General features: G+C 33.9%; 1 protein-coding gene across 2 annotated transcripts; it reads right to left on the bottom strand.

Moving 5' to 3' along the window:
• Positions 1-155: 155 nt before the first annotated feature.
• On the bottom strand, positions 156-27,272 carry LOC129980492 (organic cation transporter protein-like). 2 transcript variants are annotated; one of them, XM_056090814.1, is made up of 11 exons: positions 26,936-27,272; positions 21,092-21,389; positions 17,590-17,693; positions 12,373-12,527; positions 9,994-10,162; positions 8,173-8,302; positions 6,220-6,305; positions 5,905-6,119; positions 5,042-5,223; positions 2,503-2,642; positions 158-279 (listed from the first exon to the last, which is right to left on the bottom strand). In XM_056090814.1, the coding sequence occupies exons 2-11, from the start codon at positions 21,368-21,370 to the stop codon at positions 273-275; spliced, it is 1,467 nt and encodes a 488-aa protein (XP_055946789.1). In that variant the 5' UTR covers positions 21,371-21,389; positions 26,936-27,272; the 3' UTR covers positions 158-272. The 2 variants fall into 2 exon arrangements, with proteins under 2 accessions (XP_055946790.1, XP_055946789.1); XM_056090815.1 differs by lacking the exons at positions 12,373-12,527; positions 26,936-27,272 and having other exon boundaries at positions 156-279; positions 21,092-21,251.
• Between the last annotated feature and the right edge of the window lie 248 nt (positions 27,273-27,520).

Below are 27,520 nucleotides of genomic sequence, written 5' to 3' on the forward strand. Positions count from 1 at the left end.
CAGCAAATTCCATTTCTTATACAATAGATAACTCAGAATTTTCTTATAACTTGCAAAACAGTTAAATCACAAAATGCTTCATGTTTGTGTGTTAGTATAGAATCATTATAATTTATAAAGAAAAGAATGAGAAAAAGAAGATTCGGAATTTTATTTCAAAGGGAATAAATACACTTCTTCAACTTATTTATTCAGTGAACCAACTTTCAGAGCATTCTTGAATCATTACTTTTCATAAAAGCGTTTCCGACTGCGAGTTTGTGTTTGCTTTTCTAGGACCTGCAAAAGGAAAGATTTGTTACTCCAACTGACACTGGAATTGTAGAAACCGGCATTGCCACCAGTTTGAATAATGGCGATACGAATTCACAGCATTGCATCTGAAGCGCATGTCAATAGCGCAGTTTACAAGTAAATTGTTGCTTTCACTTCAAAAGCGGAATCCAGACATCCTAGCCTTCATGTACAAGGAAGCACTGCAGTGGTAAAAATCAACAATAAATCTCTTGCGTTTGGCACCTCCCTGAATCCACCCAATTGATTTTGCAATATTTTTAAGCATTTTGATTGCAGACAAATGCATTTTGATTTGCAGACTTAATACAAAAATTGTAAATTACCCTCAAATTTGGACAGAATCAATCTTCGGAAAGCTTCTCCATCCATCTGTAAGTGAACACTATAGATGAAAATTTGGAATTCGTTTTATTACCCGCAGTCAATTGAACTTACAGGAAGACAGGTTATTTCCATACGTCGCCTGACACGACTTTCAAGAGAATTTCCGCTTGATAAATTAAGAGTGAGATTTCACTTTTTAAATATCATTTTAACTGCTGTCCCAACGGCATATCATTGTGATAAATAATTAACTCTTAAGTTTGTGCACGAATCCTCTAGGTTGTAATTTCACATTCCTAACTGATTATAGGTTCATTCTTATGTTTGTCAAAAAATTTCCATGCCAGAATATTTACTTATGGCACTTGACAAACCCGCTGACAGTTATCTTCAGCGATTTAAGCCAAGTGAGTGTCTCTTGTTTTTCCAGTAGCAACTAAGGCCAGTAGTACGACTTATCTACTTCCTGCGCTTCCATAACTCCTTTTCACAGGAGTGGCACATTCACACACTTCACAGACAGAAAAGAACAACCATGCCCGATTCGGGATTCGATCCCGGGACGCCCAGATCACGGGAAAGACGCGCTACCCATACGCCGGCGTATTTACTTCCATGATTATTATTCATATATTTATATTGTCTTGATAATTCTTTTAAAATAAACATTTTCTTTTAGTACAATGTATTATGTTTTTAATGCAACAATATAAATGCATATTGCTAAGAATATCAGTAAGATAGCATTTTATACTTTTTTCAGGAAAATAGTCAGTATCTCATTTAGAAGATGGGATAAAACGCTGATTCCTGAGTTCACGGTGTCTAATTAACAATCGTTTTCATGTATTGTGAGTCATAACATAATTTTCAATTGATTTTATTTTTAATTGAAAATCTGAACATTCTATTGCCTATAATGTTTCTTCTTCAAGCGTATACAATTCAAGAACTTCGAAAGTAATGAAAGATCAGTAGAAAGAAAAGCTGGAAAAGTTTGTAATAACACCAATAATAATAAAGTTAAAAAACAACACAATGAATGTCAAGTCTATCATTAAAGAGAAAAGCAACATTCCCGATCCGCGCTCGTTGGACGAAAACCGACCCATTCATTTTTCACGAGATTCGGAAAACATCAGCAGTGATACGAACAACTGAATGAATTGAAAGCTGAAGATGAAGCATTTTGTCATTCAAATACTATTTTTGAAATATGTGCAAATATAGGCACTTTTCGCTGCCTTCAGAAGCACTTTTTTATTTCAACATTAAATGTGTTTCTTCGTCTTCTGAAATGTGATTCTACATTGATTTTACTGACTCAGTTGAATCATCATTTATTTTGTTTGTTAGAAATGGCAAAGAATTCAAATGTTGAAGATCTAGAGCAAATTTCTTCGAATCATAATATCACTATTTTTAGATCCAAGTTCCTTTTGAAAAATGGGTACTATTCAAGAAAAAAGGTCTTTTCTTTTCAAACAGAAGAGTATGACATTTTTCTTGTTTATGTCAAACATGCCGTTCGTAATGTATAAGATGGTTCACAGTTTCTAATGAGCGACGTAACGCATATAATTTTTTTTTTTCTTAATTACAAAGATGGAAGCTTATAAGACTCCGCCCTAGTTTCCTCTCTCTCTCTCTTTTCGGAAGATTTTTCATCGATTTCAAATGACACATTTTATAAATGATATGAATAAAATCTATAAGTATTATCATATAAATAAAAGAGTTTACTTTGCAGTAAAAATCAGGTCCCATACCGGCCATTACTTAGTGGTCCCTTGGATTATAAAGATCAGTTCTTGCTTATTTTTTGTTCTATGGGAAATAATTTGCCTACAAAATGAAAATAGCATTATTGCATCGACTTACTTCCCGAGATCTTCACCTTCTTGTAACGTATCTGGCAAGTCTAATCCTCGAGTTTCAGGCAGCAACAGTGTCAGAGCGCCACTTGTCAGTGCGAAAACTGTGCACAACATGTTGGGCACAATGGAATGGGTCGCTTTTCCCTGCATTTAAGAAGAAAAGAAGAATTAAAAGAGGGTTTAATAGTTGTACGCAAAAGTAATTACTTTTTTAAATACGAAACGCATTTTGAAGTAACGAATGAACTTATGTGAATGAAATAATTTCCATTAGATAACGACTCGCCACCGCTCAAACGACTCGCATTCCTGGTACTCGGCGATAAAACTGAACTAAGTAATCTCATAGCATTATTATAATTGAATTTTAGATCATTCGAAGATTTCTTCAGAATAGGAATAATAGTTTGATGGCGCAATTTGCAGAATTTTTTCAACTAATTTCCAATAAATATTGAGGATTTCTAAAATTGCGCATGCTTCTCCATTATCACGGAGAAATGCATTCCTAAGCGATTTGGGAATATAATATGTGCTCAGATATAAAATTATAACAATAATTAATTTTACCTTAAATTGTTAGCAGTACATATTTAAACTATCATTTGAAAAACAAACTTTGCAATTCCCATGGAACAAATGATATAACCTTTCTTCAAAAACTTGAAAATTTCGATTGGATTTGTTGCCTTAAATAATTAGTTTAACAAATTCATTTTTCAAGTATTTTAAGCGTTAACTGCATTAAGGATACAAATCACAAAACACAAATTTTACAACAGTTATTTATTGTCATTATCGCTCCTGATAAAGCAAACTTCAAATTTTTCTGAGGTTTTAAAGTTGACATGTAACGCTTTTCATATGCATTTTTGATATAAAATTTTTATTCTTTAAAAAACATTTTTATATCTTGGGTATATTTACTTTTTGTAGTCAACAAGATTTTATTAAGATAAAAAGAAATATCCAGATATGACAAAAAATAAAATTACAAGCAAAATTGATATTTTACATGAAATGAACTGTAAAAGTGTAAGATGAAGGTTCTGCAACTGTTAAGATAAGTGAAACTATGTAGTTCTTACTATGAATTTTGCAGGCCGACAGTTAATGTTGCTCCAAAAGACATTCAGGACTCGCCAGTTGCTTATCAAAGTTTTCTGGAGGTCATTCAGTTTCAACAAATTAATAGTTTTTTTTTTTTTTTTTTTGTAAACGTAGCTTGTAGGAAGTTTTAAGATTTGTTTTCGTATTACTGAGACGGAATGAAGCCGACATAGGTTCTTTAATGCTGCCGCTGTCTTTTACTTCACAGTGATATTTTTTTTTTGTTGTTGTTGTTAAAACTGGGCCATGATGCAGAGAGGGCGGAGAAGTTTTCCAATACCGTGTATGAAATTTCAACTATTTGATCAAATACTTCAGTAGTTTCGGCGCATTAAAAAGAAACATTTTAAACATTTTTTACATTTGTTCTCGTTAATGATATTTTCTTTTACTAGTCTAAATCCTCACCTTAACGAAGTGGATAAGGCAAAGAAATAAACATAAAAATACGACCTCATGCAACAGTAGCATAGTGTTTCACAGTTATGTACTAAACTTTTCTATGCATGAAAAACATCTAGAGATATCTGGGCGGGAGTTCACTGCAGACCGGGAAGGTCTGAAAAAGATGCAATTTTTACTCCATCGCTGTTTCAAGTCAGTTGGTATGAATTTGACGACGCTTCCGTACATCTGAACAAGTTTCCTGAGAAGAAGAGCAGGCGGAAATTTGACATTTGTTCCCGTTGAGCACTTCGAGCATTTTAAAAATGGATAACTTTCAATATGTTATGTATTTTGCTGGATTGTTAGGCCCATCATCAGCTACAAACATTGGGAAACATGGAAAGAATTCCGCACCCGCCACTCTATGTAATACCGCAATTAAAGTGAAACACACAAGTTAGATATCTTCAAAAGCACTTCATGCGCAAAAAAAAAAAAAAAAAAAAAAAAAAGATAACGCAGAAACAAATCTCTTCATACGCGATGGTATTGTTAACTAGAAAACATCGCCAGAGGATTGCTTATTTCACGGGAAATGCTCACTGCCGCGTTCAAAGTGCTCACCCAGAAAAGTTGATATTAATCAACATGCCGACATTTCAAAGATAATATCAAAGATTGATAACTTCAATTGGCTATTTTCATCTCCACAAAAAAGAGCCAGCGTAACAAAGAATTTATGATTCTCATTTAGAACAACATTACGAAGATTAGTGACCTCAGCGATCAGGTATTCTGAGAAATAAAACATCGCATTTAATCTGCATTCACATTGGAATGATGCTGGCCGCATTAAGAACTGCATGAATTCGTCAGCATAACGTGACTAAACCGCAGTCTAACATTCTGTAACACGAAATCATACATTCAATTCGTTGCAACATCCAAATCAGCTGTCTCACAGGGTTTGCCTATACGACCAGTGACATTGAAGTTACATTATCGATCGATCATGTGGATTCTAAATTGACCAGTAGGTCACTCACCAAGTCTCTCAGGAACGGCGCGAGGATGGAACCAACGTGTGCACACATCGAGCAGGATCCGAGAGTAGCGTTGCGTACTCCGGTCGGGAACACCTCCGTCGTGTAGAGATATAGAAGTCCAAAGGAGCCAGTGAAACAGAACTTCCCAACCATTGCAAAGGTGTTTATTAGCCAAGGCAGATCTGCAACAGTAACATGAATTTCATTAGAAAGGAATTTCCAGAAATGTACAGTGTAGGATATAACAAGCTTAGGCGATTTGTAATTGGAAATGAATTTCCTGAAATGTTATTGTTTATCATTTCTAGACAGTTTTTGTTGCTATGGATGATTGCATTCAAAGCATTTCACTACCAGATGAATAAATTTCTAGGGAGACAGGGCAGAATGCCAGAAAACATATCCTGTCTTTCCTGTTTTGAGATAAGGTCGACCAGTATGCCCAATGACAATGCAAAGAAGAATCATGAAACATATATCTTTCCTTATCCCTTCCTTCCTCTTATTAGAATATGATGTTTGCAATCCTCGTAAGGATGTACGTCCCATTTTCAATGATAGGATACTTAATCAAATACGGCGTTATTATTGTTCCGTTAGAGAAATGGAAACATGTTTACTTAAAATGCAACTTTGAGCTTATCTTTGAGCTCGAAGTAGTACTCAAACGAATGTTATAATAACGCATTTTATTAATCAAAAAAATTCATCGATTAGCTGATGACTAAATTATTATAAACTAAGTTAAGATATTGTATAATCATCAAGAAGATACATCAAAAATAAAGTGAAAAACTAATGACAATATTGCACTACATTTACGAAAGCCAATCATATTATGAGTTCAACCATAGGCTCCTTACTAGAGGGTACAAACAGAAGGGCTGCGCTGGAGACAGCCCCCGCCATCATGCAAGAGAGGAGAGTTGAGCGGCGGCCCCACTTCTTGATGCCCCAGAAGACCAGAGCGTAGGAGGGGAACTCGATGAATCCCGCAACAAAGAAGTTGAGGTATGGACTCCCCGCCAAGTCGTTCGTATTGTAGGACAGCGCGTAGTACATGAAGGCGTTCACGAACCTGGAAACGAGAACGACTTTCGCTCTTTCTTTCTGTACTCTCTAATAGCATGCAGAAACACAGCAATTTTTTGTGAAAGAGAGAATCCATTATTAATTACCAAATGTATATCATGTAGACGGTTCTAATCCTCATTGTGGGCATCTTCAACACTTCAAGCAGGGTCGCTGTCTTTTTCATCTCGTCCTGAAGAAACAAAACGAAATTTTGTAATGGATTGTCTTACTGAATATTTTTATACTTTACATCAAACTCCTTAATATTTAACAGCTAGTTTGAGCTTATATTAATATGTAGTTAACTTTTTGATAGCTAGAATGTATTTCTTCTTTGGCTCTCCAATCAAATATCCAGACTTTTCTGAACCAAAGCAAATTTTTTGGAATTTCAATCAGAACAAGATGTTTTTTGCACATTCAGCTTTCATTCGGTCCTTTGACATGCTGACAACCTGAGGAATCGTTTCTTTCAGGTATGAATACAAGCGCCTTCTGAGCAAATACCGAGTATTTAAAGCTACGTGAAGCTCAATAATTCTTATCTTAATTATTCTGAATTTCAGTCATTTAAAATAAACTCCACCAAAAAATTGGCATTTCTTCAGAATAATTTTAACGAAGGTTGTTCTCTTCCCCTCCCACTCCCCAAACCTCCTATTTATATCATTGCTAATGTGTCTCAGATATCTTCCTGTATGCTTCTCACGTTTTAGAATAGGAGATATCGAAATTTGTATCATAGCAATCTGGATGTATGCAATGACAGGGAAGTTAAAAGAAGTTGTGACTTAAGATTTATTATTTCAGAATGCGGAATGGTTAATTAGCTGGCGATGGAAAAAAAGTTAAAAAAATCAGGCGTTTTACGATTTTCCCTACACACCATCACACATTCCATACGAAAAAAAAAAATGGCCAGCATAAAAATTGTGATAATCTGCTTAGAAGAAATACAATATATTGCATTTTCCTTCAGATGTATGAGTATTAACTCTTATTAAAGTTGCAATAATTGTCCATTTTTGAAAGCATTTTGTCTTTCTTTAGAACGACAACACATATGTCAACGAAATTCTCTAAATATATATATATGTGTGTGTGTGTGTGTGTGTGTATATAAGAAAGCAAAAAGAAGTAGTGCATGTTTTGCGCATGAAGCCCTATTATGAGCAAACCCTAAATGAGGATGAAGAACAAAAGCAAGAAGATGCTATTGGTGAGAAAGAAGACATACATACTGGACCCATGACTCGTGCAAGAATGAAACCTCTTAACACAGCTTGATTTTTTTTTTCAGCGAGTCGCTGTACTTTCAGAGGGGAGTAATGTCGCAAAAGGAAGAGTTACACATAGTAAGCGTGTCTCAGAGGTAAAGTACGCGCTTGCAAAGCACAAGGGCGTGGATTCGAACCCCAGTCAAGTGGCATTATTTTAAGGGTTGAACTTTAACTTAAATTCCTTGTTATTCATTTGTTCATGTTCTAGAGGCTTCTAGAACTTTCTATAAGCTTCTTTATAATTCTAGGTTGTTCAGTAAAGATATAAATTCTGAGTTCCACAAGCAGTGGAATCACTTAACGTACGTAACGTACAATTTCTTCGCTTGCACGTTACAAGTTGCTTAGAGCTAATAAAGATATAGTGTTACTTTGGAACCTGTTATTCTTTGGATCTTCATGACAATAATATATATATATATATATATATATATAGAGAGAGAGAGAGAGAGAGAGAGCAAAACGTTTCTTATTTATGCATATACAAAATTTCAGGCTTCTATTCATAAAGTGTTTAGAGGTATTAAAATGCAAATTTATTGACTTATGCCACCTTTTCATACCTCAAAACTAATGCATTGAGCGTCATCCCAGGGAAACATTCACCCACGGTCATTAGAGGTTATTAATATCATTTATAATAACCTAAATAAGATCTCTATGAAAGAAAAACCTTGTTTTAAAATTATTCCGAATTAAAAGTGCCAAAATGACTGCTGCGCTACTAAAGGCAACGCTGAAGGCAATGTATAATCAGTGGCAGACGAACTTCCTCACCTTTTTCTTGGGCATCCTCGAGTCTTCCTTCGCCTCGCGTTTGTTGATGGCGGAAGCCCTTCTCAGAAGTCGCTCCAGTTTGGCGAGCTTGCCTTGTGTCAGCAGCCAACGGGGAGATTCCGGAATGATCCTTCAATTAAATACCATAGAGTCATTTCAAACCAATGGGATTACTTACGCAATAGAGGAACTTTGTAGAAATGTGATTTTTGATGCAATGTTTCTCTAACTCCTCAGCTATTCATAATGGATTTTCTTTTCTGCTAAAGTTTTTCTATTTAAGAATTTCAGATGTCTAACGATTCTGATCCTGCACTTCGTATTTTTACTTGCATTTGCTTTTTCACTTATTAGTGTAAATATTATTGAACATTGTCTTATTTATTATAATAAATATTACTGAAACTTTCATTTAGTTTTCCTTTCAAATTAAAGATCAGATGGTGATGTCTGCATGGAATTAAAATTAAATTTAAATTAATCGGTTAAATGTTAATTAAGTTTGGAAATTTCAAAATATCAAATTGCTAGAGAATATTCATCTGTAGAGAGAACATTCATCTGTCCAAGGTTTTATAGCTTTAGTACATCAAGAAGTAAATTGAAAATCGGTTACAAAATTCTTTGTTTACAAGCTTGAAACGTGTAGATTTAAATATAAGCGTACAAAAAGTTTCAAGGGCAAAAAAAATTCCATACTGAAAGAATTTCTAATAGAGTAAATTCAAAATTCATGTCACTTGATAAACGTGATATACAGGGTGTTTGTTCGGTTGCTGGATCGAAAAACTCAGAGTGCGTCCTTGTTAATACGCACGAAAAGGAACAAAAATCGCAGTTGGACAAGCCCCGTTGAGAGGAAGGAAAAAAACATAGAGGCTGTGAGTCCAGAAGGCATTGTCAATGCACACATGTGGACGGTGGATAATCTCAATTCCAATGTACTGGGGAAAACTCAGTAGAGCGTTAATGCCAATGTGCGGGCAGGAATCCTCAGTGATCATCTCTTGGAGCCGTATTAGCTGCAATTAGTGCAATGTACCTCGCTTCTCTTGAAATGTTGCAAAGTATGCCTGCAGTTGTGCAGTGATCCATGCATAACGGTGGTTTTGCACGTTTATCCCATGAATTGCATGTGCATTGACAATCTGTATGGTACAAAGAAATAGGCCCAAAGAGATAGGCCAGACACGCGAGACCCACTGCCCTACTCGTTCACGATCTGTAATACGATTAATGCGATCTGATGCGATTTTGGAAAAAAAATTTTTTTTTTTAAAGAGGTTTTAATATATGTCCTGTTGTTCTTTTTTTATAGACATGTACAAATTAATTAATTGCAAAAATTATTATATACCCATATTAAAATTAGAAAACTGTAACCCAATAAATAATTTTGCACAAAACTAATTAAAGGTACATTAATTCAAACAAATATCTCTATTAATTAAATTTATTCGAATAATGTTAACAATTGATTCTAATAGAAGCATTTATGTAAATCAAAGCAAATTATGTAAAAAAAATTAACAATGTACAAGAACTAACAAAAAATAAATTAGAAAACTTATCTGGTATTCCTTTGTAACAATTAGAATCATATTATCGAAATAAATACAAAGAAAAAAGTAGACAGTGGTTTTAAACAGCAAAAGATTTGCTTTGAACGCTGCGAACATCATTCAATCCACGCTCGTTGCGCTTAGCGCTCAATATGAACACTCATTAACTGTATTAGTTTTCAGCAAGAAAGTAATCCCGACCTTGAGTGACTCCCATGCCCAGAATGAAAATATCGACGGCGAACCTTCATCCACTTACCCAAAGAAGAGGGCGAAGGGCAGGAAGGAAATCGATATGACGAGTTGCAGCCAGAACCAATGGCGAAAGGACCAGGCGACGGCCACCAGAGTCACAAAGCCAACTGACCAGCCAAGCTGGACGGCGATGCCAACTTCGGCTTGATGTGCCGGACCCACCATCTCCATGACTGTAAAAATAACTCTAAACGCATCACATCTCGAGCATAGCATAGATTTAATAAAATAAAAAACAATCATAACAATCAAATAACAGGTGAAGCATGTATTGCTTTGGATGGCAAATCCTTTGAACACTTACTTTAAATACTTCAAAGGTTTGCTATTGTGAAGGTTTACTTGCCCTTATCGTAAATTTAATTCTTCGTTCGACTCGCAATGATTTCAATTCAATCAACAGAGTAATTATGCTATTAAAAATTTGTATTTCATTATATCTGAATTATTTTATTTCGAGAAGCCTTTTCTTTCACTTAATTATAGACAAATATTCCTCTACGCGGGGCCTTCTTTATGTTTCAGACGCCAAAAATGTACTTCTTTCTACATGCCTTACTCTTCTATATGACACCTAAAGTTCGATACACCCTGTAAAGAGTGGGACAGAAAAGGAAAGCCATCAGACAGATAAGCAATAGAAATGGACTGATTCATTCAGTGTTCTTGGTGATTTCGTGTAACAAAGCGGACGAAACACAAGTAGCTTGCTAAAGAAAGAAAAGACTTCATACGGTCATGAAGGAAATTCATTTGAACCCGCGTTATATACTTTAAATGGAGATTCACCAATACCATGCACAGTACTTTAAATGAAACCCTTGCCATTCGTGCAGATTTTTTTTTTATCAGTATTCACCTGTACGTAGGTTAGAACACTTTTGAATTCACTCCTCTCATATAAGGTGCCCAATCACTTCAAACTTTTTGCTTAAGTAGTTTGAGCACTCTTTAATCACTCAGAAGTTATATGCCTTCCAAGTCACCCTCCCGAAATATTTCCTTTGCAGTCTTTTTACCTTACCCCTACGTCTCACTCCGTGTTTGGAAACGTCCAATCTTCTAACGATTAAAAAAAATAAATAATAGAGAAGGTTATTCCTGTCTCTTGGTCGGAAGCAGAGAGACATAGGCTGATGGGAAACACTGAATGGCTTCTTCTACACTGCTACCATTTCGTTCTACATGAGAGAAAATACTTACTGTCTATGACTATTATCGACATGGAGTAAGATAATCAGGGCGCATTTTCATTTGTATCACTTTAAGGGGGAAAAAATGAATGAAATTCGCCCCATTTTCAAATTTACTCGATATATCAATCTAAAATAGTGAATACCATTTAATGAATAAAAGCGATCGTACAAGATGAAAAACGACCTTGATCCTCAAAATTCTTTTAAAATATTGTTTATATGCTTGTCTTGCAAATTTCATTTAAATTTGCTTTCGCATTCTCATATTCCTAGCATGCGAAATATCGAAGGCAACGATAAAAGAAAAAGTGTTCGGGGTTATTTCGCAGGGTGTACCAGTGTTTGGAATATTCAAATATCTGGCAGCACACACAAGGCCAGAGATGATAGATTACATCAGAATACGTCATGGAAAAGAAAAGACACGTGGAAATAACATTTCAATATGTGTAAATTGATTTAAGGGATAAATTTATATTGTAAATGACGCAACACACCATAAGAAATGCTAGTCATTGAGAAAGAAAGTTCGAAATTAACAAGGTTATTGAAAGCTAAAAATTATAGGGAAGTAGAAAACGCAAAAGCTAGAATCGGATAGCAGTGCAATTTTGGAAATGTTATCTGGTTACATGAAAATAAATGGAAAGGATTTGGAAAATCTTTTATTGCTTCACGACACTACGTGAATAGGTCCCGTTCCCAATGACAACCTAACGTTCTTATCATTCTCAGTAGTAGCATATGGATTGTAGTAGCTCAGTAGTAGCATATCGACATTCATAGGGCGATGGAGATTCTTACAGTGAAGTCGGCTCTTTCTTTATTTCAGCATTCGTCAATTGGTGCAATCTCCCCTTATGTAGTCGAAATTTTAAATGATTGAAATTCAACTATGACGTTAGCCGACAATGTGGCCAGTATCTTATTGGAGTGGTGTATGCGGTCATATATTCCGATTCGTTCTCTTCTCGAGTTCCCTAAATACCCAGCAGTTTGTACGTGGCAAACATGAAATTGAGGAAAAGAAGTCAAAAATTGCAATTTTCTATTTAAGGTTATGTCGAATTACTTTTTTTACCGTGCAATTATTTCTAAATCACAATTAGAGACATCGTCAAGATACTTAAACAAATTACTTTGGAATTTAATAATATTTGATAAATTTCGTGATTTCTGTCACTCACTCAGCACGTATCCAACCGTGGAAGCGCCAGCCCTTCCGAAGGCGTGGAAGAAGCGCAAGACAGCGAACATGACGAAGGAATTGGACAAGAGAGACAGCAACATGCTGACGCAGGTGATGACGTAGCACATGAGGATGGTCGGATATCGTCCAATGCTGAAGAAGAAGTAGAAAATATTACAGAGAAACACACGACTAAAATGAGTTCACAAGAGACAAGCAAGACAAAAAAGCAGAAAATCATTTTACTTTCAAAAATACGAAGTACAAAGCAAACAACGTAAGAGCATAAGGCGCTGATATCGATACTCTAAACAAAATGGAATTTTTATTGCATTTATTTTAATTTTTAAAAAATGCGACTTCTTTTTTTCATGCTGTTCACGACTTCATTTCCTTTTAGCATTGTTTACAGAGCCTTATACTGTAGCGACTTTAATTTGATATCTACATTTCTCATAGAACTATCTCTTTTAGAACTATCATAAAACATGTTTTTTAAACCATGGTTTATAATTTTTACATTTTAAAATTTAATATGCTCTATCATTTATCACTCATGCAATTAAAAAATATTACAGAGTACTGGGCAAAATTAATTAAGCAGAGGATTTTATGCAAGTGTGGCCTCTACAAATCATATGATCTTTGTACATCATGTGTGTGTGTGTGTTAAAATTAATCAGCATTAAATCATGGGCTAAGATGTGCTTAGTTGCCAGAAAAATAAAATTATTGGACGCACATATTCCAAATTCAGTTCATTTCATGAAAGAATTAGCATAATCCGTATCCATATAATCCACCATCAAATAAGAATAAATAATGCTTGCTGAATGGAAGGTATGCCTATAAAGAATATGACCACATAAACAATCACAAAAGCATTTTAAACTAACAATCAACAAGCAATTTTCCATTTGGCTGTTTTTCAGACGGAACATAATGGCACGGGCGATACGGCTCTTGATAGAGAGAGAGAGAGCTTTCCTGCGTTCTGTGGATGAGGGAAGGATCGGTTTGCTACTGTTCGTTTCAGGATTCTGAGACTAGTACTTTTCGGTGATTCTACTTCGCTAAAAGGTGGTACGAAGAAAGTTTAGCATTTATTACGTTTTCTAATGCCGAGAAAAATTTGCATTCAACCTATTGCTAAATAAATGTAAAACATATTCTCCTTTCACCTTCTCTCCATCCCTTTCTAACGAAACATTCATGATACATGCGCAAAAACCAGGAGGGTCTTCGGATCTGAGAATGAATAGCAATAATGACCGCGGTTGCAGTTTTATTTTCCCTGGCGCACTTTTTTGTGGAGTAGCAGTGCAAATGAATGGTGCTTAGTAAGCAGAAAATTGTAATATTAAAATAATGGTTGTTATGCGTAGAAAAATTTTGATCGTTTAAAAAACACTTCAATAAAAAGTAAGCAACATTAACAAGACTGAACAAACAATAAAAGCCATTTGAATGCAATAATTGTAGAGTAAAAATTCAAATTTGCAACGCATTTCACATTTAGTGTTTTTTTTAAATGGAAGAAATTTTTATTACTATTCTATTAAATACAATCCAAAGTTGCAAAAATCTCGAGTGGACAAAGGAGGTAAATAATTAGTACCTTTAAAATTAACAAAGACGCATTTAACATAAAAAAAAATTATTAATAACTGTAGTTCCTAATTTCAAACTAACTAAAATACTTTCGAATTAAAATTGATATTTTAACATTACGTTAATCAGAAATTCAAGAAATCAAAATTCAGTCAAAGGAGTTTAAATTAACCATGTTTCATTACGCAATTAACAACTCTTTTGAGGAGTCAGGATTTCCTGTGCGCTAGTCGATGAATTCCGATGTATTGCAAGGAAATCATTCTGACTTGAGGGAGAATTCTAAGCAATCTCTGACTTCATTTCAACACTTCAAAAAATCTGGAACAAAGTTAGGCAAATAAAGTTTTAAAAATTCCTGCTGAATTCCAAATTTATTCCACGTTTCTTTTCTTATTAAAAACCGTGTGGAAAGGCAGGGAATGGTCATAATAGCATTATTTACATTATTGCTCGAACATTATTAAAATAATTTACATTTATTATATATGCAGACACAATAGGCCTCATTTTATATTCTGCTTCAGACATTTGAGAAAATCGAGAGGATCACTCCAAACACCACTGAGAGCTTTGCTGACTCCAATGTGTCACAGAAATGTCATCGTTCCATTCACCTGAAGGAAAGTCCTTTTCAGCCAAAGAGCGAATCCTGTGCTAGTGCAGCGGAGTGAGGTCGGCTAATGCGAAGCTTGGATAGCAAATTTCAGAATGGAAGTGTTGAGATTTACAAACACAGATTAGAAAAACAAAAATAACATCAAAATGATATTACAATATAACACAAAAAAGTGAGGATTGCAAGAAGTAAGGTAGCGTAATTCTATCGTCATCTGTACTACTAAGTTACCGAAGTAAGTTATTGTAATAAAAGTCGTCCTGCCATAACAGAGGAAACGTCGCTTGTGTCGCACTTCCAGTTGCAATTCGAATAAAAGAAATTTGGCACAGAATTAGTCAAGAAGAAAACTTTTCCTTTATTCCGATTCACTACATATTTACAAGGAGTTTTTTTTGCGAAATTGTTGCACTAAAAAATGCATTGAACGCGTTTTCAATTATTATGCTTCATTTCATCTGCTTGCAACACACAACATTGAATGAGTAATAAAATATTAAATGATCCTTACAATACTGTTGATGAATTGAATACTGTTGAATACTGTTATATACATTTGAATACTGTTGATGAATGACGATCATTTAAATACAAATCCCTGAAAAAAACGAGTACTTGATTCAAACTGATCATCATTGATTTGATTCATCGTTTAAAATGTTTCCTTCAAGTAATAATTTCCAAAGTTATCATCTAAAAATATTTAAAAAGAATTGTCCAAACTTTATTCTTAATATTCATGTATAAATTATTTGAATTCAAATAAACCTTAGTCTTATAAAAAAGGAAGCTGTTTAGATTCACATAAAATGGCAATAAATAAGGAACAAAAAAATATATATATAAAATTTAATTAATGAAAAAGAAACACATTCAAAAATGGAATAATTAGTTAGGAAGCAAGAGTAAAAATATAGACAAATGAAATGCATCAGGAAAAATATTAATTAAACTATATGAAAGCGAAAACATGTGTGAAAACCTAATGACGCATCATTGATGAATAGCTAGATAATTTTGTGTAGAGGAGACTGGGTCGCGATGTACCAATATTTGGAAAAATGTTTATATTTCTAAATGCATTTACCATTCCTCTTTTATGACTGCCTTTTTTATAACAACTATTCGTTTCATTTATGCATCCCCCCCCCAAAAAAAAATCGTTAATTTTAGCACCAGAAATATTTTTTCAAACCCTGTCGGTCAGTAAACCTGGAGCAAATTGTAGCAATTAAAAAAATATTTAAAATTATTTCCGTCATTCTTTTTTTAGTTAAAGAACATAAGGTAATTATTATCAATTAGTACACTGGTAATAAATAATATCAAATAATTTACAGTAAAATAAAGATAAAATTACTTAACCGTTGCATTTTACTGTATCACAATTGCAATTAGCACTAGTAGATGGCAGCCAGTTTGCTATTACATACTCTCTGCCCTCACATTTTTCAAATGATATATTAATCATTCGTCTTCAGAATTGAGGGTCGCCTTTTTGTAATGCCTTGGCTTCGTGCTTGGCGTCATCCCTAATTGGAAACCTTCCCCTAGACACGGCGAGGAAAGGGACGGCATAGACGCTATCCTCTTTATATGACCGCTGTCCGAAATGACATAATACGATCCGAATTCGGATAGAATACATGAAGACAAGTATTTTGATGTATAACATGTGGGGTCCCCAAATATAGCAGCATAGTTCTAATGACATGAAGAACGTTAGTTATGAATCCGACAGTTTGTACTCCAAATTATGATGCATACGACGATTGCACAACATGGAAGCTTCCCTATGTGACTATGGAAATTTGAAGCAACGTCTATGAGGAAAGAGCGTCTGCGAGGGAAGATGCGAATTTTTATGCGGCTCTGTTCCCTTACAAAATCTAAATCAATCATCATTGACTGAATTGGATAGTTTAAGAAGGTTTGATTTTGCAGGCACGATGATTAATAAGGTTAATGTGGCGAAACTGATTTCAATCGGATCTGGTTCAGGGACAAAGCGCACTTCCACCTCTAAGGATATGTTAACAAACAGATCTGGGGGTTCTGGGCCACTGAAAGTCTTCACCATGCAATAGCTCGGCCACTGCACCCACTTAGGCTCACAGTTTGGTGCGCGTTATCTGCCGAAGGTGCCATTGGGCCAATTTTTTTTATAGGAAATGTCGCCGGTGAAGCTTATTTTGACGTGTTGAATGACGGTGCCATTCAATTCTTTCATGGCATAAACAAGATAAGCGATTATTGGTTTCTGTAAGACGGTGCTAGACTTCACCACACTCAGCGAAACTTCGATCTCCTTGCGGAATATTTTCACGATAAACTGATCGGGTTGGATTCCGTAGTGAGAGCCCGCAATGGCACAGAGTGGCCACTTACTCGCCGGATCTCAACCCATGAGGCTTTTTTTATGGGTACGTCTCAAAGACACAGTGTATGTCACACAACCCTCAACGACTTGAGAGCAGCAGTTGAAACCGAGATCAAGGAAATTGGAACAGATGTTTTGCAGAAAGCAGTTGCGAACTTGTAATCGAGATGACATTTTACATTTTTTTCGAATGGCCGAGATTTCGAAAATATATTGTATTGGAAGTTCTCAATAAATATTGATTTTCACTTAGTTTCTTTTCACGTTTCTTGAAGTTTTCATGACGCAAGCTGCACATCTTAATTAGACTATGACGCTATATTCGGGGACCCCACATGTTATACATCAAAGTATTTGTCTTGACGTGTTCTATCCGAATCTGTAAAAATTAAGCGCTGCATACCTTGTGGGACATCCTGTATATATATATATATATATATATATATATATATATATATATATATATATATATATATATATATATATATATATATATATATATATATATATATATATATATATATATATATATATATATATATATATATATATATATATATATATATATATATATATTCCATAGAGGGATAAAGAGGAAGACATACCAGTCTGAAATCTGGCCGAAGACGACGACGGAGAGCAGAAAACCGAGCATGTAAGACGACTTGGCCAAGGAGACGAGCCACTCCCGGTCGCACACCAGATCCCACTGCAAAAGGAATCAAGCTTAAGGTCATTCCTTCAGCAAACGACATTAAGTTTATGCGTCTCTTTTAACAATCTTCAGTATACGTGAAGAAGTTTGGAAAAATTTCAGTCCAGTTCTTCGCATCTTAAATTTTTAAAAGAATTAGGTGAAATGAAAAAGCTGAAACTTCAGATACTGATTGTACAAACTTAAACAAACTTTGTTAAAAATTATATAGTATTTTTTAAATAAACAAAAGATGAAAGAATGAAAATAATATTAATACTAACAAAGAATCAAATCAAAGACGATAAATAGAAAAATTACAATAATTATAGAATGTCAAAATATAATAAAAACCGAATATAGCTATAATTTTAAATATGTATATAATCCTTATTAAAAGCATTTAGTATCGAGTTAGGCTGACGTCCTGGCATAGTGGTAGCGCGTCTTCCCTGTGATCCCAGTTTGAGCATGGTTGTTCTTCATCTACGTTCTACCTGTGAGGTGTGTGAATGTGCCCCCTGTAAAAAGGGGTTGTAAAAGCGAATGTGATGCATGAGTATCTAAGACGTTCTCTGGGCCCTAGATGGCGCTACTGAGAACAAGAGACGTTCTCTCAGCTTAAAATCGCTGGCATTGTCATGACAATTGCCATAAGAAACAACAACAGTATTGAGTAAGGGATTTAAAATTATAAATACTTTTAAGCTAATGTAATAATCATAAAAAAATTAGTACAGTGAAAATACCACATCCTATTCAAAACGCTTTTTTCCTAATTCTGACTGGGCTCGGTTGTAAGGCTTCGGCGTTACAACAAGAGGGTTCCAGGCTCGAAACCCAAGTTCACTAAGAACAGCCATGGAAACAGGTATGGCATACTTTAAATCCGTCGGAACCAAATGTCTTCCTGCTGGTGTGGTACGGATGCTTGGAGAGGGTGTTGTCCTTGCCATCGGATCGTGGTTCAAAATGACGAGGTCAATCCCAAAATAGCCCTAGTGTTAATATAACTAAAATAAAGAAAACTCAATTTGTTCCTTTCATTTCAATTTTTAAGCAGCCTTAGTAGCGTCGAAAGTACATTGCCTGTTATGAAGCGTCATTGAATTAATCTTTCCTTTATGAGATCAAATAATAAAACTTTCTATCTTTTTATTAGATTTAACCCAAGAACAAGTTTTCTAGGACAGTTAACAGGAGATTCAATGCTGGGATTCCGTGAAATATATAAATGTTTTGAGAATAAGTATCACAATGTACTCTATAATAAGAATCGCACTTTGTTGTGATTAATATTCGAGGAAGAAGAACAATTTAAAATGATGAAAAAAAATATTTGAACATTTAGCATAAAAATGATACGGCTTATGGGTTAAAGTTGAAATTTATTTTCTCGAAACAAATATTAGAAAATGATGAACATTTTAACAAATAAAAAGCATTTAATGTAAAAGTAATAACAAGCGACGACTTGAAGAATCCTATAATTTGGTAAGAGAAAAAGACATTTGAGTACACAACAAGATCTACAAACTCGTGTGGGCAAATGCAAACTGAAGATTAATACTTGATAGAAATAAGGCATTCATTACCGATCACAACTTGCAATCTTTCTCCATATATCTTTATGTTGGATTGGACGAGGGACTTTTTCATTGATATAAAAGAATTTTTACCTGAAAACATATGCTATCCCACTTTCGGATCTTGAGAGTACCACAAATTCTTAATGGGGTTCATATCAGGAAACTGCAGTAAAGTTTCTAATCTTTCTGCAGTAACAATTCTTTAATCATCCTTGCTGTGCGTTTGGGGTCGCTGTAAACGGAAATTGTTTTGTAGACTTAATTTTGATGCCATATCAGATAAATTATCGTGCAAAATGTCTCTATGCTGATGTGCATTCAGAATACCATCAACGAACACCAATTTATTCGGTCTTTTTGCCAAGGCATACACTCCACACCATAATACTCCCTCTTCAGTGCGTCAGCAACACATTTTGTGGATTCAAAGCTTTTCCTTTAAACCAACTTTTTGCCACCTGATCCAAACAATTTAAACTTACTCGCATCACTAAATATTATAATTTCCTAACTTTCCACAAGTTTTTCAATGTATATCTTAGAAAACTGGAGACTTTTTCTCTGATCGCTTAGCTAATAAAAGACTTTTAATTTAATTTAAATCATAGAACATTTTAACTGATAATGTTAATGTTTTTCCAGATAAATAAACAAATGTCCTTATTTCATATTTTCACTCACTTATTTAACCAATCAAATTTCAGTGTGTGCTTATTAGTGGGTTTAATCACTTTTGCTCTTATTAAAATTTGCATATCGCTGCTTAATAAATATCAAGTTTTAAATAACGTTTTAATAAATATCAAGCTATATCAATGCATTATAAATTAAATATCATTTCTGTCATATCAATTCAAGATATCATTTCTGTATTCTTCTATGTTAGTTGGAATTCTGCGTATTTGCTTACCAACATTCATTTTTATCTCATTTATTAACAATAAAATTAGCGCCTAAACAAACTCTGTTCAAACACTTTTTCCGTATTTTCTGTGTGTGTAATAATTCAAAAAGGGCCATCGCGATTAAAACGCTTTAGTTGTCATTTCAGTTACGTAAACATTACAATTTTTGCGTATTTGAAAATGTATTAATATCGCTCATTATGAGTATAATAATATTTCAAAATAATTATTACAAAAATTCAAAAGTAGAAACATACTACTTTGTTTCAAAATTAATGTGAATTATTGTATTTTTCAAACAAAATACGTCGTTTTAGTGTGTTCCTTGAATAACCAACTAAAGAAGAATTACTATATTTTCAGTATTGTGCCAAGAATTTTTCGAAAAGCCAATCTAACTTATTATTATCTTGATTAAAATTATAAAGAACTGCCACCGCAGAGAATCAAACGCAGAAATTGGCAAATAACGAATTTCCTGTCTCTGCGTATTTTTGGGTTCCATGCTTCAGTACAGTTTCCTTACAATGATATCAATTATTTATATAGAAATTGGATTCTTTTCAATTATATCAATTATCTCTTAAGATCCTACTCGAGAATAATTAGCTGAACATGAACATAGTGCAGCGTCACGTCACTTTCAACTTATTTACTGTAAATTTGCGCTGTCAGATTTAGCAGATAAATAAAGTGTTTGTACTGTTTGTCACTGTTGTAGCTGCCACGCCATGATCAGGTTAACTGTCGCTGCAGAGAGGAGTGTCTCTGACCAACACAACTTTAAAAAATTCTTCTCTGTGGGCTAGTCAAAAGGCAGTATGCAAGTGACATCACTCGTGAACCGCTCTTCGGTTTGAAAGCATAGTTATAGAAATTAATTATTAAATTGACGAATACATTTTCAAAGCATTCTTACCTCACTGACGATCGTCTGAGACGTTTGCAAAATATCATACTCCCACTGGGTGCAAGGCGTGCTCGAATTGTTACCCGCAGCCACTTCGCATTGATCGCCGAAAGAAGAACTTGTGCTGTTGTGCGGGGACGGGGGTTGGACGCAACGAAAGGGGACATTGGCGGCCAGGAAAACAATGGAAAAATTCTGCCACATGCCGACGACATTGAAGAAGGCGAAGAAGAGGAATACTCTCAACTGCCATCGGCCGAAACTGCCAACCACTTCGGAGAAGTCCATTTCCACAGACAGTGTTAATCTGTAATTATCATTTCAGTGAACAAGAGCATTCGTGGCGGAAAGTAATAATTATGCGCACCTAGATTAGATTTGTTGAGCTCCGAGAGATAGGTTAGTAGTGTTTCAGCCCATTGTCTCTGGATTTGCTTTTAGTTAGAAAAATATTTGAGTGTGCATATTTGTTACGAAGATATATTTTAAAAAGTAGCGAAACTGGCACTGCGGAGACCGGAGAAACGCAGACAGATTGGCTAGTCCAGAGTGGGCCGAGAAAAATAAGTGCGCTTCATCCAAGAGATTCTAACCTTTAGCCTGAAGCAATGCAGCGTGATAAAGTCTGGAGTTTGATTCGTTCTATCTTGATAATATTTTTAAAAATTTATTGAATATAGTCATTAAGCGCGTGTGTTTAAAAGCAATAAGTAAAACATTGAAAAATAATGTAAAATATACCTAAAAATATATTTGAAAAATTAATTAAAATGAGAGGAAAGTTGTAAAATAATTAAAAATTAGTACCGGTCAAGCGTTATTTTTTAAATATCAAACGAATTCGATTCATTTGTAATTGAAAATCAAATAAAAATTCTCCGCATCGTTTTCTTAGTAAGCTCCTACTGCCCAAGCCAAATGTGACAGCTACAGGTCAGAGGGTCTCATTTGTTGAAAGTTCACATTCTTGGATCAGGCACGCTGAGTTGTAATTTAGAGTTTTGAGGTATCAAAACCACCAATGAACATCAAATTTCGGAAAAGTGCTCCTTGGTCTTAAACTTTACGCCCTTGGGATAAACTGGATCGGCGCAGGGGATGGAGAAAAAGAGAAGCAGGCATGCACATACTCTTACGCAAAACAGGACGATACGATGTCCCTTTTCATGCAAACGGCATCTTCATTCATTGTTTAAAAGCGCACCATATTTATTAAGAACCTTACGCCCAACCTCCTTGTTTTTCTTAATTTATAAGTATTCAGCTTTTAATGTAATATTTATTTTTAACTAACTTGTGTTCAGGTGCATCTTCTACATTTGAATCAATCTGAAAACATTTTGGGCTTTATTTTTCACCCCAAAAATAATATTTTTGAATTTCTTGAAATGAAAAATATGGAATTGCTGCGAAGTGAAAGTATTCTCTACTACTGTGAAGTGTTTCAAGCGAGCTCCGCAACTGGTGTGAGCCGCTCCGCTTTGAATTTTTGACAACATTGAATTAATTTTAAACTATCTTTATTTCTTATTTATTTTTTCTGAAAAAAATATTATGAATTTTTATTGATTTCTTTCGTTTACGTTTACTTCTTTTTTCCCCTCTCCTTTTTTCTTCCCACCCCCATTAGTTTTCTACCAGTTTTCATTCTTATTTTTTAAAAATTTCTGTATTTTTTCATTATTTTCTTTTTTGGCACTTTCTTCCACTCAGTATATGTTACTTAGAGTCTTTGTTTTCTTATTTTGCAAAGTTTATATTTTGCCAGAAAAATTCTAATTTCTTTTTATTTATTCTTCTTTTCATTTAAAGTAAACGCTTTACTGGTGCAGCGCTTTTAGTGGCAAACAACCTACATTACCAATCTTAAATAATATCATTTATTTAACGTTAATTATTTGTTTTAAAACGCAGTAAGGTCTACCTGTCAGACGTTTGCAAAATTTAGGGATCCCTATTTCGAACGGGAAAAGGTTTTTCTCCGTTTGCACAGGCAATTATCGATCATCGCTTACAGAATCCTCATTATTAAACGAGAAGATGATTACGTGATGCACTTATAGTGAGATTTACTTTTCCATTCGATGACAAACCCCCGGGGGGTACCTCGAAATGAGGATGAGATGCTTCCGGCATGGGGGTTGGATCTCGCCACCCTAGAGGGTACACTAATAGGTGGGGGATCTGACTCCTCCCATCGATGACGGGATGTACTTCCTTCGGGGTGGGTTGTACCGTGGCCGGTGACGGCCCTTAGGACTCAACTACAGTTCCCGCCAATGTTGCTGTTGCGGCGGTCCGGTCATTCAGTTTTATGGTTTAAATCCGTGTGCCTTCATGGCGGGTCGGAGAGTTAGATGGTTGACTTTCCATTCGATGACATTTATGAAGCAAATCCTATTTTCAACCTCAATTCCCGGGAAGAGAGGCAATCGTCAACAGCGATGGAAAAAAGAAATCGGAGGAAAAGAAAACTGGTTTTTGCGCAAAGAGATTGACGCTCTTTCCATTATGCCGACAATCGCGCTCCGCCGTTAAAATACAGGTTCGTGACTTATGGCTCTGATGCAAGGATTGCAGACAACCTGCAGTCTATTACTACAAGAGGAAGCCCTTTTTAAATTTATTTTTAATAAAATTAAAAATGAAGATGACTTTATAATTGATAGCAATAAAGATATTTCAGAACATCTAAATGAAAACAATATTAATAAGTTTAATACGCATGATTTTGGAAACTTGTACATTTATTTACTAGTTGTTATTTTTGTTTGTTCCCTTAGGTATGACGTGTATTTGGAGAAATATATTATTATTAAAACTAACTTAATTGAAATATATAGTTTTAATATTTCATAAAATCTTCCTTTTACTGGAATTAATCTTGATGAACAAGCGAAAGGACTTCCGATAGAAATGGCTTTTTTTTAAAAATGCTTTGAGTTATATTTTCTCCATTTCTATGAGAGAGAAATTATTAAACATAGTTTGAGAAGCGAATTCAGATACATAGTTGAAATAATTTTGTTAAAGTTGATAATTCTGGTTTAATAATTCTTGGTTATCCAAAAGAATCAAAAGTAAATGCTACTAACGAAATTCAGTGGAAGAGAAAACCACTTGGATATTGAAATAGAAATTTCTATCGGGAGCATTTTAGTTCCCATTCAAGGTAAAACCGAGGAGTTTTATTTCAAAATTATTAAGCTGAATAATTTTAATTTAAACTCTAAAATTTCGGGAATTTAATTTGCTTGCAATTTAATGGGATTAAAAAAAAATGCAATAACTTCTTAAATTGAGGCAACAATAAATCTTCTTGAGGACTTTCCTAAGGATTAATGTATTGGTCTGACAAGTAAATGATTGCAAATTTTACCGTTAGATGGTTTTAGAACGTTCTTTTGTTTTGCGAACATGTTCAAAAGCACCTAATCTATGTTGTTTTCTTGTTTTAGATTGAATTAGCAAGAATTTTATTAATTGATTATTTAATTTCGTTTTATTCCAATTTATAAAAGGGAAGGAAAACCGCATTTCTGACATATTTTATTGTATTATTTTCTTAAAGGCAGGAATGCATTGCGAGCATGTAGAAAGTTATATGCTGTATATGACAATGAAACTTTGAAAGAAAAGTAATATCAAATTTGGTTTGCTTAATTTCCTTCTGGTGATTTTTCAGTTAAAAATCTGCAAGGATCTGATCGTCCAGTTAAAGTTGGTTAGATCCATATCAAGGGCAACATCGATTCAGATCATAATAACACAAAACGTACGATTGGCGAGAAAAAAAAAAAACATACGAATTGGCGAGAAAAAGATTTGTCTCATCCCAAATACAGCATTAAGTATCCATAACTTGCGGCCTTCTATAAAATATGGAGATGGCAACCAATTTGTCTATAGCAAGCTCTGGTGTGAGAAACTAAGACTTTATAGATAATAACAATGTGTAAATATGTCTACCTTGGCCTTCTCAAACGAAATTTACAGAAAAACGCAAACAACTTGGGAATCTCAAGTCATTTTAAATTGTTCTAGGATATTGAAAACATCCTACTTATGAGTCATTTGTCATTGCTGCGATTAAGATCCACGTCAATTCCATTGGACATGTGCGGGGTTATTTGCAGCAAAAAATCAATGGACACAATATTTCTAATAGGCAAGAAATCTGATTGAAGAGGGACAAAACCCAACTTATATTGAGTTAAATTGATTACATCCATGCCAAATCAGTGAGAGAGGACATAAAGTGCAAAAGCGGCCCAAAATCAATTCATAATTTTTGATAATTCATTGAACAGTGTCACAATACTTTTCTGAGCAGATTTTCTTACTTGATTTCTTTATTTTGAATTGTAGTCAAAATTACATTAATATACGAACTTTTTTTCAGTTAGAATGATTTGCATTTATCAAAATGTGATATGCTTCTTTTTTGTTTCATTTACATATTTTAGGTACGTGCAAATAACATAAATGCATTTTTTCCCCTTCAATTTATGTCGTATTTGAAAGAAAAAAATGGTCGTCACAGCTACGATTTCCTCAATAAGCATTACCTCCTTTTTGAATTGCAACAAATAAACAGTTTTGGTTTTTATATTTTTGATTAGCACAGATTATTGCAACATATTTAAAATTTCATGCCAAAATATGCCAATAAAAACAGGCAAAAATCTTTTATTAAACAAAAAAAAATCTCGATCAAATTGTATAAAATAAATTAAATGGGAAACTTAAATAGCCACATTTAAGATGAATATTGCCAAGTCGATACCAAACTTCTGCTTGGCATCAAAAAAAAAAAAAAAAAAATGTTTCCCACAAAAAAGGCATTTATTGTGAACAAAAGAAAATATGAAGGATAATTGAGTCTACATTTCATAATTCCAAAAATTCCAGATTTAAAGCACTGAAAGAAGAAAATTTAGCAATTTTCAACGTTTCTGAGTCACACTCCTTTCTTTCCATAAAATGTTTTTTAAAACATTTCATACAGATGTTGATTAAATAAAATATTGCGAAAAGATTGTCACCGTAATAGACATTTTTGGAATCAGAAATAGTAACTTTTAAATAATTCACAAAAGCAGTACATTTTAGCGACTTCAAAACCACCGAGAACATCTTAAAAATTCGATTTACATTAAATATTCTAAAAAACTAAACTATGATAAAAGATTGTTTCTAATAATTGAAAATTCCAATGAGAAATTGAACTTAGAAAGAGACTACATAGAGAGAGTATAATATTTCTAACTGAAAAAAGCAATATTTATTTTATTTTATTTTTAATATGAAAAAGTTTTAATAACTAATAAATAAAGAGTAAAAAATTTCCATAATGAAGCAATAAAAATTATTACTGAAAAATTTACAATAATTAAAAAATTATTTCAAGTAGTAGGTAAACAATTTTAATAAAATTTATAATACTTTTTTAATAAAAAAATTATAATTCCAATAAAAAATAATAATTCAATTTTAAAAATAATGATTTTAATAAACAATGGAACTACTGAACTTTGAATTCTCCAGTAGTGCATTAAGACCTCAAAAGAGTACAGCTCATTTTTGAAAGTGTTCGAAATTCTTTAACACAAACCCTTTTTTAATGTTACTTTGCTGAATACAAAGTACTGCTATTCGCTTCCGATCCTTGAGGCACTATCGAAAGCGATTTATATGTTTAAATAATTTTCTACAATGCTTGGTTCTGACTTCGAAGAAACCAAAATAAATTCAAATTTTGAAAAGAATTTAATTTTGTTGACAGAAATTTTAGCAGAGCAAAAAATACTGCCGAGGAATTCAAATTAGCCATGTTCCACTCTAATGACTCACCTGTATATTCGATGGTTTTTTGAAAGAATGTTTTTTTTTTCTTTTAATTGCTGGTAAAACAGTACCTTCAGTCGATCGCAGGAAATATTATTCGTTGCTTCTATTTCGGTACCAAAAGCGTGAAAGAGCGAGAATTATGTGAAGGCTGCTAATCGGGAAGCAATTATCCTTTTGGTGTTCGTAAGTGTCCGGTTTCAAAATCGAGCCAATTCAATTCGGCTGCATGACAGTCTATTTAAAATCCAACTCTAAAATATATAAAGGAAAATATAACAGTAGAATAATGTTTTTCGAAACACGGTTTCCCATTGCATAACGTCTTTCAGTCTATCAACAATTTGATTTATTTGACGTTCAGTTTATGTTTGATAAGATGTAGGCGCGATTTGGAACCTTTTTCCACTGAGAGAGATAAAATCAGAATCATACTTATAACTACTCAGTTGTTGATATTTCGCATTTTTAAAAAAAAGTGCTGTGATCGACTCATATTAGAGATTTAGGTGAATTCCTACTTTGAGTAGGAAAAAAATACCATTCAAAACAAGATGCAATGAACTGTAAATGATTAATTTTTATCAAAAA

This window comes from Argiope bruennichi, chromosome 8, assembly GCF_947563725.1.
Source record: "Argiope bruennichi chromosome 8, qqArgBrue1.1, whole genome shotgun sequence".
Lineage (NCBI taxonomy): Eukaryota > Metazoa > Arthropoda > Arachnida > Araneae > Araneidae > Argiope > Argiope bruennichi.

What these genes read in the sequence shown, in the direction of transcription:
- LOC129980492 (XM_056090814.1), bottom strand. Translation starts at nt 21,370, where the DNA reads ATGGACTTCTCCGAAGTGGTTGGCAGTTTCGGCCGATGGCAGTTGAGA. An exon ending in CTCAGACGATCGTCAGTGAG is followed by an intron (nt 17,694 to 21,091) that starts GTAAGAATGCTT and finishes TTCCTTTTGCAG; the next exon opens with TGGGATCTGGTGTGCGACCG. An exon ending in CACGGTTGGATACGTGCTGA is followed by an intron (nt 10,163 to 12,372) that starts GTGAGTGACAGA and finishes TTATTTTTACAG; the next exon opens with TCATGGAGATGGTGGGTCCG.